The sequence below is a fragment of the Mercenaria mercenaria genome, chromosome 5, assembly GCF_021730395.1.
Source record: "Mercenaria mercenaria strain notata chromosome 5, MADL_Memer_1, whole genome shotgun sequence".
Lineage (NCBI taxonomy): Eukaryota > Metazoa > Mollusca > Bivalvia > Venerida > Veneridae > Mercenaria > Mercenaria mercenaria.
In genome coordinates this window covers 79,878,039-79,895,383 of record NC_069365.1, presented here as the reverse complement: position 1 = coordinate 79,895,383, position 17,345 = coordinate 79,878,039, and the positions used below count along the sequence as shown (strand labels likewise).

General features: G+C 34.6%; 1 protein-coding gene across 1 annotated transcript in view; it reads left to right on the top strand.

Annotated features, from left to right (window-relative positions):
* LOC128546051 (multiple epidermal growth factor-like domains protein 10) overlaps positions 1–17,345 on the top strand; it is a 94,423-nt gene that overhangs the window by 76,698 nt on the left and 380 nt on the right. Inside the window, exons 16-29 of the mRNA XM_053544714.1 lie at positions 4,117–4,254; positions 4,551–4,694; positions 5,127–5,267; positions 5,544–5,687; positions 6,217–6,357; positions 6,470–6,613; positions 9,323–9,460; positions 9,933–10,076; positions 12,491–12,628; positions 13,087–13,210; positions 13,646–13,743; positions 14,304–14,452; positions 16,589–16,676; positions 17,107–17,183. Coding sequence (XP_053400689.1) covers positions 4,117–4,254; positions 4,551–4,694; positions 5,127–5,267; positions 5,544–5,687; positions 6,217–6,357; positions 6,470–6,613; positions 9,323–9,460; positions 9,933–10,076; positions 12,491–12,628; positions 13,087–13,210; positions 13,646–13,743; positions 14,304–14,452; positions 16,589–16,676; positions 17,107–17,183 — 1,808 coding nt within the window. The remainder of the gene's footprint in view (positions 1–4,116; positions 4,255–4,550; positions 4,695–5,126; positions 5,268–5,543; positions 5,688–6,216; positions 6,358–6,469; positions 6,614–9,322; positions 9,461–9,932; positions 10,077–12,490; positions 12,629–13,086; positions 13,211–13,645; positions 13,744–14,303; positions 14,453–16,588; positions 16,677–17,106; positions 17,184–17,345) is intronic.

Here is a 17,345-nt window from a genome sequence, read left to right as displayed (position 1 = left end):
ACTAACCTGACAAATATTTCATCACCACATTCGATTCATATGGAGAAATTTATTCGTTACAAACTTAGAGCAAATCAGCACTGGTGCAGGACCCGCAAAGACTGGTTAATTCAAGGCGACGAAAACAGTAAAAGAAAAAACATTCATCTTTTACTTTTTCAAACATATAACGTTATGATTGATTCAACCTAATGGATTTCTTCACCCGTCAGAAAGGAACTAAACTTCATGTCGTAAGATAAAGTTTTAGTACCCTTATTACCAAGAATTAATAAAATTCATAACAACAACAACAAAAATAAATCATTTATTATATGACTTCAAGCAGCTCAACAAAACAATCTTAAGCACAAATATTGATATGGAATGTATAGTTAGTTACACACTACAATGTCCTAACAAGATAAAGTATTAATACACAGAGATTAAAATAGTTGTAACCGATCGTGAAAACTAATTATAAAAGCTGACAGATCTAAGATGACTTATGCTGAATAAAAGTTTTGCAGCTATTTCTATCTAATGGATAGATTTTCTTCTTATGTCTCTTCTGTGTCATAGCATACAATTTATAATTAAACAATAAAAAACTAACTGTTAACTTTCTGTTTTATCAGCATTCTAACACCGGTAGCCATTTTTGGTCATTCACAGTGTTGCTATTAGACAAAACAAATCTCTTCTTTTCATATAAATATTGATTATTTAGTAGTAATACCTAATGCACGATTTTAATACTAATTGTATAGTATAATAATGCTTCAATAGAGAGTTTGAGATTTCAACCTTCGCCTTCCCCTTCAACGTCTCTTGCGAAGTTAACGTATGAAGTTGAAGTTCGATTAAAATTCCTTGAGATTTCAAACATTAGAATGAACCTTACTTCTTTTAATCCGCCCATTCAATTTATTCGTAATTATGATCGTTTTTTTCGTGCATTTTGATACCAATTGTCCGAAAGGGCAGGAATTTTACAAGAGGTTTTAAAAATGAAAAGAATGAAAATTAAATGAAAAAAAAACATTTCAATTAATATAATCATCGCATGGATATTAGAGCGATTACCTAAAAAACAACAATAAAAATACAAAAACAGACATCACGATAAAACAAAGTGAACAATGTAAAAACTCGTTAGTGTTGCTCCAAACATTTAGGTTTTGTACAAAATTATGTCAGTATACAATGCACGATTGTAAATCATACACGAGAGGAAATAAAAATGATTATTACATACCTAAAGTCATTTTACATTGGGTTTCAATGGACTGCGATCGTGCAATATTTTTCCATATCATGACGTTGAACGCTTTCATATCGGACTAGTCCCAATCCGTGACTCTAGTTACCTCCCCTGACGGTCCGTCCATTGCGAATCTCGTTTCTTTAGATTTTTGTTGCTATTGTGTATTTGTTTAATTTGTAATTTATGCAACATTTTGTTTACTTTTACACTTTGATTAATCTGACCTATTAGATACTGGCACGTAGTAATTTATCAGACTGAAATGAAATGAAAGTTATAATTACGTCATTAGTTGGACTAATATAGGACGTGGAATGTTTTCTTAACGTTGTAATGGAAAGAATCGCGTGACGTCCATGGCGTCCACGCGCACGTTGCGACAACAAGCTAACGTCATTTTCGCGGAAAATATTAATGCGCGTCAGTTTGATTTGTTTATTGCATTTTCGGATAATTTTTTTCCGTATTTTTTCCTGTCTTTCGTGACAGAACGATAATTTAGATGTAAATTTATCATTTGATAGTGGATATGTAATAAAAAGGTTATCAACTTTGTATGTGGATATATGCTCTCGTTCTTTCGCGGACAATATTGCGCTCCTAAAGTCGCGCAATATTACCGCTGCAGAACTCGTGCATATATCCACATACAAAGTTAATAGCCTATTATGATCATATCAAAGTGATAATGACACTCTGTATAAGGCCAAACTCTCAGACAGCACAATATGGTTTTAATATACTATTTTATAAGTAAAGCATCTGCGGATCCAGGACTTTTTGTTAGAGGGACACCAACATTAAAGAGGGGTCACCCATTTCAGTGGGGGAGGGGGAGGGGGGAGTAGGTAGAGGTAGGGTAGGGTCACACCGAGTTTCAAGACTGACTTTCTTTGTAAAATGTAAGAATCAAAGGGGGAATTAACCCACAATGTCTCTCTGCCAGGCTCTGGTTCCGTGCATTTAAAAAATGGAGTTATCCCATACGGCTAACAGGAAAAGTCTCTCATCATGATATCATAAATCTGAAATTGTCTGATACTTCAAAAGAATTTTCCGTCTAACTAGTACCATTTTATGTTTATAATTAAAACGCAATTGTCGTATTAAGTGTCTGACAGAAACAGATTGGTTATATTTGGATGTGAAAATAAAATGTTCCACCAAATGATAATCGCGCGTAATTATTTATTTTTCAAGTAAAATAACTGTCATGCTATGTGCCTCCATCCAGATTTCAGTCTTTGATGCCGAGTATGTGGACAGAGTAGATGTAAAAAGAATGAAGTTTCGACTTTCGTGATATCACATCTTCGGACGTTCAAAACTTCACTTCATACGACAAAAAGGCCCATCTGGTATAATCGATACCGCCTGGGGACACAAATATGCCGTAGAAGTTAAAGTTTGAACAAAATCTCAAAGTTTCTCAAAATCAGTTGATAACTTTATACTTCCAGGTTCAATTCAATGTATTTAGTTAAAATCATTAGCCATACAAAACTTCATTATTCTTATACCTATTGGTAGTGTTTCACATCAAATTTAGTCTAATTATATATATGGATAATCAAATAACTTAATAAGCAGAAATCCTGAAACTAAGCTTTTTATTTCGCATAGTAATAAAGCGAAGTCTTAGGCTTACGTGATATTACATGGAAAACTTTAGTAGCAACGTGTGATTTAAATAAAATACACGCATGTCGGTGACGTTTTACCCAAAATATATATGATAGACGTTGAAGGGGAAGGCGAAGTTTGAAATCTCAAACTCTCTAATATCTCAACCTTGACCTGTCGTTAACTTAATGCAGGTTGGTAACCAAATACTAACCTGACTAAAATATTTCAGTACTGGTGCAGAACCCGCAAAGACTGGTTAACTCAATGTGACGAAAGCAGAAAAAAATACATTCAATACTTTTACTTTCTTAAACATATAATGCTTCAACATCTCAACCTTGACCAGACTGCCGTTGTGTACGAAAAAAAGCGATTAAAAACCCAGTTACACAAATAAACAATCAAACATTGATTTACTTAGATTCTGCGTTTTATGACATGACGTTTATTATTTCCCAACTGCCTACCATACCAGAACCTTTTTAAACTACATGTTTGCTAGTAAGCTGTCGATAGGGCTTTGAATTACCATCTGTATTCGTTTAATTCATTTTTCCCTCACTAAATTCTTGTTTTAAGGATTCAGAATGAAAATGTAGAACCAAAACGATGTTCCGGTTTATCGATGATTGTCTAGGTGTCATGAAAGTGAAAGACCATAGCTGTATTTCAGAATATGTAGATATGTTATTTCCCCGCCACGAGAGGTTGGGGTAGAATGGTCTTCGCCCGTCCGTCCTGTCTTTCCGTCCTACTATAGTGTACGCTCCATATCTCCTAAACCCCTTGAAAGATTATATGAAACTTGGTTCAAACGATTACCTTATCAAGACGATGTATAGAATGTATGAGTCAGCCATGCTGGCTCAAAGTGAAGGTCACAACTTAGGGTCAAAGGACTGAGCCATCATCCATTTTGTGTCTGCTCTGTATCTCCTAAACCCCTTGAAGGATTTTCATAAAACTGGGTGAAATAATCACCTCATCAAAACGAAGTGCTGAATTTATGATCAGCCATGTCAGTTCAAGGCCAAGGTCACAACTCTAGGGTCAAAGGTATACCTTTTCACTATCCATTATAGGGGCGGGTGATTTAGCTGTCTTTAACACTTTCATGTATTATTCAGTTATTTTTTACAGTGAACCCACCTTCGAAAAGGAATTGATTACCATCGTTGGCGTACACTCGATAGTACCGATATTTCCGTTACATCGTATTACAAATCTATACTTTATTTTGAAAGTTTGTACCAGTGGAAATTATGGAGAAAACTGTAGAAGAAAATGTAGTCAACATTGTGTAGGTGGTAATTGTGGACGTGAATATGGACGATGTACCAGTGGCTGCCGTGACGGTTGGACAGGAATGAAATGTGATCAACGTAAATAACATTCATATCATTACTATGCATAAACAATTGTAGGTTAAACTATAGAAACTTATTTAGATGTATAAGAGAGAAATAGTAAGTTTTTTACTGTTTGCTGAAATATTTTTACTGTCATGGGTTTTCCCAAAATGTAACATACCTTTAAAGACATGAAATGATTTATAAACAATATAAAAGTCCCTTTTATATATGCTTTCTACGTATCACATGTTAATGAATTAAAGGGAAGGACAGATAAAAAAGTGTAAGCGTTATCATCCTACGAATAATTTTTGTCTACATTTTAGGCTGCCAATATGGCATGTACGGTAAAAATTGTTCCAGACAATGTAGTGATTATTGTAAAAATGGAAAGCGCTGGTGTAGTCACGTAAACGGACGTTGTCAGTATGGGTGTAAGGCAGGATGGAAGGGAGACACTTGTGATCAAGGTAACATAACGTATTTCCTTGCATTACACGTTTTAAATTAAGTATTCGTTTTAAGAATAGGAAATGCTCTCCTGTTTCAGTTTTCTTTATGTTATGTCTGTGATATCTTAACGCTTATCCGACTATTTCAGCTCACAAGGTTAAGGTCACAACTTAGGGTCAAAGGTTTGAAGATGTGAACAATGCTTATTTCGTTGACTTGAACGCCTCCTTCTAGAAATATTAAAATCAAATATATTTTTACATTTAAAGTCTGAAGGCTATTGCTATTATTTTTGAATGTGGTAGTTAAACCTCGTCATCTGCTAGCTTTACAATCGTATTCTGCTTGATTGAAATTGGTTATACATGTATCATAAATAATTACATTTTCTTTTTAAAACATATTATTTCTTCAATGTATGAAGTATCGTATAATGTATACTTTAATAGAATGTGAAGACGGTACATTTGGCATTAACTGCTTAACAAACTGCAGCGGAAATTGCAAGAACGATGAAGTATGTGTGAAGGTTAATGGGTCTTGTCGAAATGGCTGTAAACCAGGATACGAAGGGAAACTATGTGCTCTTGGTCAGTTAATACTTATTTAATTTTGTTATACTTGATACTTTTAGATCAGTTGTCAGTATCTTTTCCCCTTTGAAAACCCCAGTTTAGACTAATCTAATCATGGAACACAGATTTCCAGTCGAATTACTTTCATGGCGTGAATCCTGAACGTTTTTTTTTTTATATAGCATTAGTGCAAAATTGTCTCGATTCATCATTTTGGAGATTCATATAAAGACAATAATACTTTGTTATACTTTGTTTTGGTACTTATTGTGCTTGCTTCGCTTTAAACAGGCTGCAGGCTAGGTTTTTATGGCATAAACTGTTCAAGTAAATGTAGTGAAAAGTGTAACGGTGGATACGCTGCTTGCAGTAAGGTGAATGGAAGCTGCTTATCCGGTTGTCACGACGGATGGAATGGACACAGATGCGATCGAAGTATACTCTTGCAAAACTTCCTTGACTATCTCCTTAATTATGACATTTTATTTACTTTAATCACGTTTTGAGTGTAGCCAACTTATATTCTTTGTCCGATATCAAATCAAAAACTTACACTCACTTGTAAGAGAGAATCTCCACAATAGACTTACTTCCATCACTATTACGTATTACAAATATTAAAATTTTTTATGACAAATCTCAGTCTAGTAGCTAGTCTAAATATTTCCTTACGTCTCAACGTATATTTTGAATGCTGCTGTTTTGTTAGATATTGCTGTTTAGTTCTTTTTATGTTTTATATTTTCTTGTTTTAATATCAAATTATCTAATGTCGGTCTTTATTCGGTTTCATTCCATCCTCTTCTCTGAAAATTGTTTATCCTTTTTTTTTTTGGTAATTGTTAATATTGCGTTTAAAACTGAAAAGTTATGAACACCATTTAACAGTATTGTTAAATACATTTAAAGTCGTGTCTTTGATAAAATGTGATCATTCCTTCGCGTTGCGTATTTGCTTTTACAGAATGTGATAACGGATGGTTTGGTCAAGGATGTTTGAACAAGTGCTCGTTGAATTGTAAAGACGGTGATATGTGTGATGAAGCAGATGGTCAATGCCCGAATGGCTGCAAACCTGGTTATACAGGAAAAATGTGCACACAAAGTATGTCTTATTAGTTTATTGTTTTGAAAGTCTATCTTGAACACGTAACTTTTGACTGTGGTAAGTTGAGATGCTACAGTTTATCCACATATCTATTTATTTGCATATCTAGATTGCACAGTCGGTTTCTTTGGTGATGAATGCAGACATAATTGTAGCGGTTATTGTGACGGGGGTTCTAAAATGTGTAGTAACATTGATGGCCATTGTATGAGTGGGTGCAAAACAGGTTGGAAAGGAACAAAATGTGATACAGGTAAGCATGAATTACACTCTCAGTTTAATATACTAATTAGTATGTCATCAAAACTGAACCAATTCATGCCTGATTCTGTCATAAATGCTTGACTCATTCACATGTTTATTTGAGAAAGTACTGTCCACTCATAAATCTTCCGGTTCTTCTGTAAATACTGTTGACACATGTCCACCTGGGTAAAAACCACTGACCTTCTGTTAGCCAGTTGGATGGTTTCATCACTTGAATTAATTCAGTCAATGTGAATAAAAATTACATTAATATTAATTAAAGTGATTTGATAAAGATAAACTTTACTCACAATTTTGAAATTCTGCATCCACTTATAAAAGGATGCATTAATATACCGATTATAATTTCTCAAAACAATTCTTTTTTATTATTATTATTATTATTTTCAACAACATGACATACAAAATATGAAGGGTTTTACGTTCAGCAATGCATCATATAGGTTCTTAATATAAAGGAATTCAGTTCATATATCATATATAGATAACAATGAAATGTCTTACTACACCTACATATGGATAGCATTATATTGTGTATTGTTTTTGAAAATCACAAAAAGCAAACAAACTTTCCCTAGTTCAAACAGGTTCGAAACAAGATCTCTGTGTTTAAGATAGTTTTAAAAAAGTATATTGACCTGTCGCGTTTTAAAGTACCGATCTTACAAATAAATTATATATATATATACTCGAAAGAATGCAAGATCAACATAAAAAATACGGATCTTACAAGTTAGATATATATATACTCGAAAGAATGTAAGATCAATATAGCACGCACTCGTCAAGCTGTTTGAGTTGTTCCCCTTTAATCATAACTTGATTCTATTGAGAACTTTTATATCTTCTTTGTTTAAAGTTTGAAATTTAATTAAATCTTTTACATTTGATATGATTTTTCTTTCCATCACAGCACTTCCATGCTTAACATTTGAAAGTTTCTGTGTTTCCAGATAATGAATTTCGTTTCAAAAATGAAAATATTTAAAACGTTAGAGTTTTTCGAATAAGTTGTACTTATACCTAGTGCTATCAATTCTTTTAATTTTTAGCTCGACTATACGAAGTATAAGGAGAGCTATCCTACTCGACCCGGCGTCAGCGTCTTTCCGCGTCCCCACCTTGGTTAAAGTTTGTTTTACACTTTTTCTTTTTTCAACTTATCTCTGTAATTACTTGGTGGATTTGATTCAAACTTGAAACAGTTATTCGTCATCATCACCCACATCATCTGAAATAAGAGCCATAACTCTGGCACCAATATTTCATGATTTATCCCCCCTTTTCACTTAGATTTTAAGGTTAAAGTTTTGATGCATTTTCACTCTACCTCTGTTATTACTGAATGGATTTGATTCAAACTTAAAGTAGTTGTTCAACATCATCACCCACATCATATGACACAAGATGCATAACTCTGCACAACAAATTTTCTATGAATTAATTCACCACCTTTTCTTACATTAGAATTTCAGGTATAATGTTTTGATGCACTTTTCAAAACACTTCATCACTGTTTTTACTGAATGGATTTGATTCAAACTTAAAATAGTTGTTCAACATCATCACCCACACCATATGACACAAGGTGCATAACTCTTGCACCAATTTTTCATGAATTATTCCCCCTTTTTACTTAGAATTTCAGGTTAAACTGTTGATGAACTTTGACTCTATCTCTGTTATTACTGAATGGATCCGATTCAAACTTAAAATAGTTGTCCAACATCATCACCCACATCATATGACACAAGGACCATAAGTCTGGCACCAATATTTCATGAATTAAGCCCCCTTTTACTTAGAATTAAAGGTTAATTTTGATGCATTTTCTCTATATCTCAGTTAGTATGAAATGCATTTGATTCAAACTTGAAGTACTTGTTCCACATCATCACCCACATCATATGACACAGGATGCATAACTCTTGCACCAGTATTATAGGTTATATAGCAGTAATTCGGTCAAAAATGTGCTTCCGTGGTATAGTCGAAAGAAGTCCCTAATAAAAAGATCCTAATTTTTCCATATTTCGCGCATTTGCGCGTAAATCAGGGGCCAAATGGGCTTTATTGCACTCGTGGAATGAATTCTACATAAAATAAGATACTTTTCATGCTAATATTCGCATGTTTTCGATTTGATTACTTGAAAACGAAAGTAGGGTGTTTATTCTGCGGACTGCTTTCTGAAATGCGGCAATATGAGGGTACCTGAGTTCAGTTGGTTTGCATTTCACAGCATACTATTCAACACCCCTTTTTCTTTTCGTTTTCTTGAAGCAAATGTATGGATATCTTGTGGAAAATAGGTCTACGACGGAGTGAAATCTATAAACTGTATCGAAATTGTACTGAAGTAGATGGATTTTATATGAAACAAAGAACAATTTCTTTTATTGGTATATAGCCTTAATGAATTATGCCCCCTTTTTGCTTAGACTATACTTATATAGTGTTTTGATACACTTTGTCTTTACCTCTGTTATTACTTAATATTTTTGACACAGACTCAGGCTATTTTGCAATATCTTCATCCACCATCGGAGTAAATAGACACTCCAGTGACAGCTTCTGTTTCCACAGATGTGCCAGTTTCACTAACCAGCATCGAAAATGTCGAGCGCGCTGTCTCCTGTGACAGCTCTTGTTTTATTTGCATAAAATATTGTTTTATATTTGTTCATTTTACAAGAATGTAGTGACGGCTTTTATGGTTTCAACTGTGCTAAGACATGCGGTAAATGCAAGTCAGGGACAGTTTGTCATAATGTCGACGGCACTTGTAACGAAGGTTGCGAAGCAGGCTACAGCGGTGAAACTTGTTTACAAGGTAAATGTAATAACGTTTTACATACGTGATATTCTTTGGTAACTCTTTCTTAAACCTTGATGAGTTTAAATGGTACTTTTTATGAGAATAGAATGAGACATAACATTATAACATTCGGGTGCAAATAGAATATTGTAGTTCTGAAATATTACGAAATTTATTGTATAGTATTAGAATACTTTAGCAAAATGATTTTGATATTTATTAAAGTATCAGATTGTAATTGTATGTCTAATGGTACCGTTCTATTAAAAGATAAATTTTATTCACAATTTTGAAATTCTGCATCCAATTACAAAAGGATGCATTTAACATATACCGATTAGAATATCTCCATAGAAATATTTGTTTGACGCTTTCTCTTCATATATGACTCAGGAAGTTACCTTTGATACAAACAGTTCAGTAATTTATTTATTCCAAAAAAATTATAAATCAACATAACAGGGTAATATATTTTTGCATTCTTTAGATTGCATTGTCGGTTTCTATGGTGAAGAATGCAGAAATAATTGTAGCAGCCATTGCGAAGGGGGCTCTGAAATGTGTAATAAAATTGATGGTCATTGTCTGAGTGGTTGCAAAGCAGGTTGGAAGGGAGTAAAATGTGACACAGGTTCTTTTGTGTTTATATACTAATGCATAAGATATCAATAAAGTCTGGAAAGTAGATCCCTCGGAAGCACCGATAACAAGGCAAAGAGTGAAAATTGCAGACTCGGTTTGATTGAGTCTGTTCATGAACAGTAATGGAAAATGCAACACTGTCCACGCCCTCTAGCACCGGCTCAAGTCTATGGTTAGTGTGCAAATTTGCAACTTGACCTATTCATGCTTGATGCTACTTTACAACGACCATGCGTATGGTTTGGTAAAATTAAAGTCCTCTCAATTATTATCCTGTACTCTGTAAAAACTAAATTTAAATTAAATACTTAAAAGACAAATGTCCAAGAAAATATAATGACTTGATACTGATGAAAATGTTTTTGTATAGAAACTTTACAGTAATTCTTTTAGGGTATATATGCTTTCTTATCTGTTTGCCACATCGGAGAGAATTCTATACTTACTAAACGGTACACAGGTCTACGGATCTCGGGATCATGAGTTTGAGCCCTGGGCGAGACGTGTGTTCTCCGTGACGATTTGATAAAAGATATTGTGTCTGAAATCATTCGTCTTCCACTTCTGATTCATGTGAGGGAAGTTGGCATTTAGTTGCGGAGAACAGGTTTGTACTGGTACGGAATCCAGGAACACTGGTTAGCTTAACTGTGCGTCGTTACAAAACTTAAATACTGTTAAAAACGACGTTAAACCCAAAACAAACAAAAATACTTGAGTTATATACACTGGTTAGACACTTGTATAACTACACTGTGAGAACACGTACCTTACGATATTGCTTGCTACATAGTATCTTTCATTTCTGACATATGGTATTTTTATTGAATATAGCACTATTTTAGTTATGTGAACGATTGTTTTTAGAGCACAGATATGCTTCTTCTCCATTATATTATTTCAGACATAAAACACAATTGTACTGGCATCTTTTCATAACTTACAATTACTTTTGTTATATACTTTCTCATACACATTTTTCTATACTGCAATGCAGTGAATAAACTTAATATCTACCTTATAGTGTTACCTTCGAGTTCATAACATATCTTAAACAAAACGGTGCATTGTCAGATTACTTATCCGTTCGAATAAGTTTTTTACTTATAAGCAAACGAATAATTACGCTTTCTTTGTTCTTTTAAAATATGAAAAATTACCATTTCGATTTTCTTTCGCTTTTTACACCGTAGTTTTTACAGATCTTTGCAAATTCCTAATTATACCCCCAGAAAACGAAGTTTGCGGGGGTGGTGGGGGTGGGTTATATAGGAGTGAGCTTGGCGGTTGGTCGGTCGGTTGGTCGGTCGGTCGGTCGGTTTTCATGGTTTGCGGATGATAACTCATGAAAGGCTTGACCGATTTAAATAATTTTTGGTACACAGGTGCAACATCACAAAATACAGGTCAAGTTTGAATTTGAGGGTCATTAGGTCAAAGGTCAAGGTCACAGTGATCCTGAACAGTTAAACGGTTTCCAGATGATAACTTGGGAACTCTTGGGCCTAGGGTCATAAATTTTGGTACACAAATGTAACATCATGAAGTGCAGGTCAAGTTCGTCTTTGAGGTCTGTAGGTCAAAGGTCAAGGTCACAGTGACTCGGAACAGTTAAATGGTTTCCGGATGATAACTTGAGAACGCTTGGGCCTAGGATCATAAATTTTGGCACACAGGTGTAACATAATGAAATGCAGGTCAAGTTCGACTTTGAGGTCAGTAGGTCAAAGATCAAGGTCACAGTGTCCAAGAACAGTTAAACGGTTTCCAGATGATAACTTGAGAATGCTTGGACCTAGGATCATGAAAATTGATCGAGAAGTTGGTTATGTCCAGCAGATGACCTTATGATTTTGAGGTCAGTAAGTCATAGGTCAAGGTCACAGTGACCCGGAACATTTAAACAGTTTTCGGACAATAACTTCAGAATGTTTGGGACTAGGATCAGGAAACTTAATCGGGAGGTTGGTCATGTCAAACAGATGACCCGTATTGATTTTGAGTTCCAAAGGTCAAAGGTCGTTTAAACCTTTTACGGACAATAACTTGAGAACGCTTGGGTCGATGATCATGAAACTTCATAGGGAGATTGATCATGACTAGTAGATGACCTCTATTGATTTTGAGGTCAGTAGGTCAAAGATCAAGCAAGTTCGGCTTTGACATTGGTTTAGTTCTGTGACAAGGCCTTATTGTGGGGGTATAATTCGTCACTCCTGTTACAACTCTAGTTGATTCTGTAGTATACTGCATTTAATGTCCTGCTGCGGGCGTATTAAAGGAATATAAAATGTAAAAAGCTTTAATATTCCCTCTACTTTGTACCCTTACCCATTCATTACCGTCTAATTTTTAATTTGTATACGTGTTATGATTACATTTTATTGTTCTTTGTTTCTAAAGAATGCAGTGATGGTTTTTATGGTATCAACTGTTCTGCGACATGTGGGAACTGTAAATCGGGGACACTTTGTCATAAAGTCGTGGGCACGTGCAGTGCAGGGTGTGAATCTGGTTATAGCGGTGATCATTGTTTACAAGGTAGATATAAACAAAGGGCATTGGTTTCATATTCTTGCATTTACACACATACTTGCCATACATTATCTAGATAATAAATATCACGTGTGATAATTGTCTTATAATCTTATGACATTTGTACTGAAACGCTTACTGTTCTTACATTTTCACTGTTTATCATATTTATATAGCCCTCTTACATTAGAATAAATTAAATTACAGTCACAAAGCGATCTAACCAGAGGGCAAAAATCAGATAAAGCTGTCAGAACAGAGAGAGACAGAGAGAGGCATGTCCGGCTAACTGAGTCTGGTTCTTTCCTGGGGCCTCTTAATTATGTAGGAGACACTAATGACTATGATCTCAGAAATTTCCAGTGGCTAGACCGGGACAATCCGGACGGACTCATTGGTCATTATATAGCAGAGTTCAAACATAACAAAATAAGCACGTATCAAAACCTTTTTACATTTTTTAGGATTGCAGAAGTCGGATAATATTGTTGCGACGACGACAGTTGGAGTTGTGGCCCTCGTCATATTACTTATCATAGTTACTGTTATTGCTGTTATATATCGTAAACGAAAGGAGCAGAGACAGAGGTAATGTTAGCAATATATCATCTGAAAAGTTTAGCATATGAAGTTTCAATAACAATCGTTGTGGATAAGTATTTACAACTTCAGTCTACAGATAAAATGGTTGTCTTTGTAAGATACGTTAATGCAGCGTAAAGGAGACGCTATAACATTTAAGCTGAACGCGATGAAAGATATATCCAAGAAATGTAATGCAGCGTGCATGGCTGTTTGGTCGTCTTATTGTGAAACTATTACAAATGTACTAGTAAATGTGTAGAGCTGTGGATGTTGTATCATTTACTAGCGTTCATAGAAGTCTCAGGCAGAATGTAATACCTTGATATAGGACAAATGATGTCGGATTGTCTAGCTGAAACATAGCACAACTCAAATTAGTATACAAGTAAAAATTTTAATCCTAACAATTTTCAATACATTTATGGTCTTACTTTATAGACAGGAACAGACCGATACAAATCTACAACTTACAAGTGCTGTATCCCGGAGGAATTGTGATAATGTGCATTTGAACGCTGAGGCTGCTGGTAATACAGGTTAATGTTAAAATGTATTCAAAATATAAGCAAAATGCATGACATAAGAAGTATGTCGACAAAAAGGATATACGCTTGATTACAAATTATTTTTCGTATGAACTATTCTAAGCATTTGTCTTTCGTATCGGAACTCAGACAGCTAGTAGAAGCAAGGATATATTTTTTATAATGTGGTACATAGAAAGAGCTTATAATAATAAAGACAATGGAAACCTTTTTACTTTAACAGAAAAGTGAAGGGATAACAGATGAAAATTACATCGAGATTTAATTAAAATTTGATTATTCGCAAGCTTAAGACATTACATTATATTAATATAGTCAAAATTAAATCTTTGATTGCAAATTAAAGATTTAGTTTACATAAGTGTTAGATTAACTACTACTTGAAATAGTTCTTACATCCGTAATAACTCAGTAAAAACGTAATAATTAGCTTTCCAAGTTTGATGACATATACAAATGATCAAATCAATTTATTCTGTAATTTATACTTTATTGTCTTCATAAAATAATATGACTGTTGCTATATATGACTATGTTTATTATTTTTACAGAAGAAAACAGTTTTTCGACAAGTGAAGTAAATGTTTCTAATAATGATCCTAGTGTCAGCAAAACTAAGCATACAGTTCCCTTATCAAGCCTACTAGCAGATGTGAAAAGAAATCTGGCGAACTCTGGTTACTTTGAGAAAGAGTTTCAGGTAAACTATTTGAAAATGTGTTAACGTACTATGTTGAATTTTTTTTCTGGAAGGCTTCCGATCTTCAAAGTCCAAAACATAATTATGACGAGTGATGAAGACAAACTTAGTATAGTCAGCGAATCTAATGGGTGTATGTATGCGTTTTTAAACTTATAATGCAACTTTAGAAACAGTTTTTCATCTTTGACTATAAAATATGATGAGCATTTTGATAGAGGCTTAGTGCATTGTGAACCACTTCAAACTCTACCATTAGTGTTTACTTTTAAGCTCATCTGCGCCAAAAGCTCAAGGTGAGCTATTGTAACCCCTCGATGTCCGTCGTGCGTCATGTGTCAACAAATTGTAAAAACATCTTCTTCTTCGAAACCACTAGGCAGATTTACACCAAACTTCACAGGAATGATCCTTGGGTGGCCCCCTTTCAAAATTGCCCAAAGATTTTAATTCTTTGCAGAACTCTGGAAGCTATGGCAACCAAAAGGAAAAACTTTGAAAATCTTCTTGTCAGAAACTGTTAATCAGATTTCAAAAATATTTTGTAGAAATGGTCTCTAGGTGACCCTCTACCAAAATTGCCTAAGTCATTCTGTTCCGGTAAAAAAAACATGGCCGCCAGGGGCCGGGGCTTATTTTCCCTTTATGGCTATATTGAAAATTTCAAAAAAATCTACTTCAAAACCACTCGGCAGATTTACACTAAACTTCACAGGAATGATCCTTGGATGCCCCCTATTAAAATTGCTCAAAGATTTGAAATCCATGCAGAACTCTGGAAGCCATGGCGACCAAAGCGAAAAATTCAAAAATCTTCTTGTCCAAAACTACAGTAGCTAGGGCTTTGATATTTTGTATGTGGCATTATCTAATGGTACTCTACCAAGTTAGTCCAAATTGTCCCCCTAGGGTCAAATATGGCCCCGCGCTAGGGGCCATATGGTTTACATAGACTTATATAGGAAAAACTTCGAACATCTTCTTGTCCAAAACCACAGGGCTTAGGGCTTTGATATCTTATATGTAACATCATCAAGTGCTCAACTAAGATTGTTTAAATTATCCCCCTATGTTTAAATTTGACCCCGCCCCGGGGTTCACACGGTTTATATAGACATATTTAGGGAAAAATTTTGAAAATCTTCTTGTCCAAAACCGCAGGACCTAGGGCTTTGATATTTGGTATGTAACATAATATATTGCTCCTTACCAAGTTTTGATCAATTTATCCCCCTAAGATCAAATATTTCCCCGCCCAGCCCGGGTCACATGGTTTATATAGACTTGTTCAGGAAAAAAAATAAGGATCTTCTTGTCTGAAACCACAAGACCTAGGCCTTTGATGTTTTGTATGTAGCATTGCCTTATGGTCTTCTACTTAAATTGTTCAAATTTTTACCCTGGGATTAAAAGAGGCCCTTCCCTGGGGGTCAATAGTTTTACATATACTTATATAGGAAAAACTTTAAAAATATTCTTGTTTGAAATTGGAGGGCCTAGGCTTTTGATATTTGGTATGTTGCATTTCCTAGTGGTCCTGTACCAAGAGTATTCAAATTATGCCCCTTAGTTGACAAGAGGCCCCACCCAGGGTGTCCAAAGTTTTACATAGACATATTGGAAAAATATTAAAAAATCTTCATCAATTTCAAGGCCTATGCCTTTGATATTTGGTATATATCATTGCTAAGTTGATTTATAACAAGATTGTTCAAATTATGCTACCTACTTTCTTGTTTTTAAGATGCAACCTTGAAATTTGGGTGACATGTACAGTTTTGCACACTGATCTTAAAACTGACTTTCAGTGACCATGATTGTGACCTACTGATCTACTTTCTTAATATTTAAGCATCATTTTGACATTTGATACATGTAGCTTATATTACTCAGGTGAACGATCCAGTGTCATTATGACCCTCCTGTTGTCAATGTGTCCCACATTGTTCCCTATTTTGTTTTCATTTTCTATATGTGTTACATTGTTTATGTATTTTTGCAAATACTTTCATGACTATATATCCGTAGAGACACTTCATAGCCGCAATATGAAGGAGCTCTACTGGATCATTTCAAACCATTTAACAGGATATAGTTCTAGCATATTTTAATTCCTGTTCACTATTTCTGCAATAGAAACTACCCTACGGAATGAAATATCCAGCTACGGTCGGTGTGAATCCCTACAACAGAAAGAAGAATAAATACAAGGATATGCAGGCTTGTAAGTGGAAAATGCGTTTAAACTTACAGATAATGCCTTTTTTCACTTTAAGGTCTGATACCGATTTACAAGGCAGGGATCGTTTTTATTTACACTGTCTTGTAGCTTTGAACATGATGGAGATCACGAGTAACATACCAGCTGTACTCCTTTATATATGTTTTTTACTTTTTTGACTATTTGTTTTACTTTGCGTGTTTTGTCTGCACATCCGTTATGTACACAAACGTACTCACGCAGGGTTTTGCTTTAGGGCGCGGCATGCTGGGAATGTGGTTATCTCTGTCTAAGTAAATGAATAGTTATTGTAATATTCACTTCTTACATTCTTTAAATAGTAGTAATATTCATAAAATGTAATATTATGATTTTCAAAAATATATCAATTAGATCATATGTGTTGGGATTGAGTTTACTTTTGTATTAATAGATGACCACACGCGTGTAATGTTGAAAACATTGCCTAAAGAGCAAGGGTCGGACTACATAAATGCAAATTTCATCAAGGTAAGATTTAAGATTCTAAGGCGGTGTCCAACTGTGTTCCTTTGTTTGTTTTCTTCTCGTTTTGTTATACGTTCTCTTCACGTGTCGTGTAAAAATGTCAGTCATGCACACATTCATATATACGTTGTTGTAGAATTAAATAGAATGGAAAGGCTGCGGTTT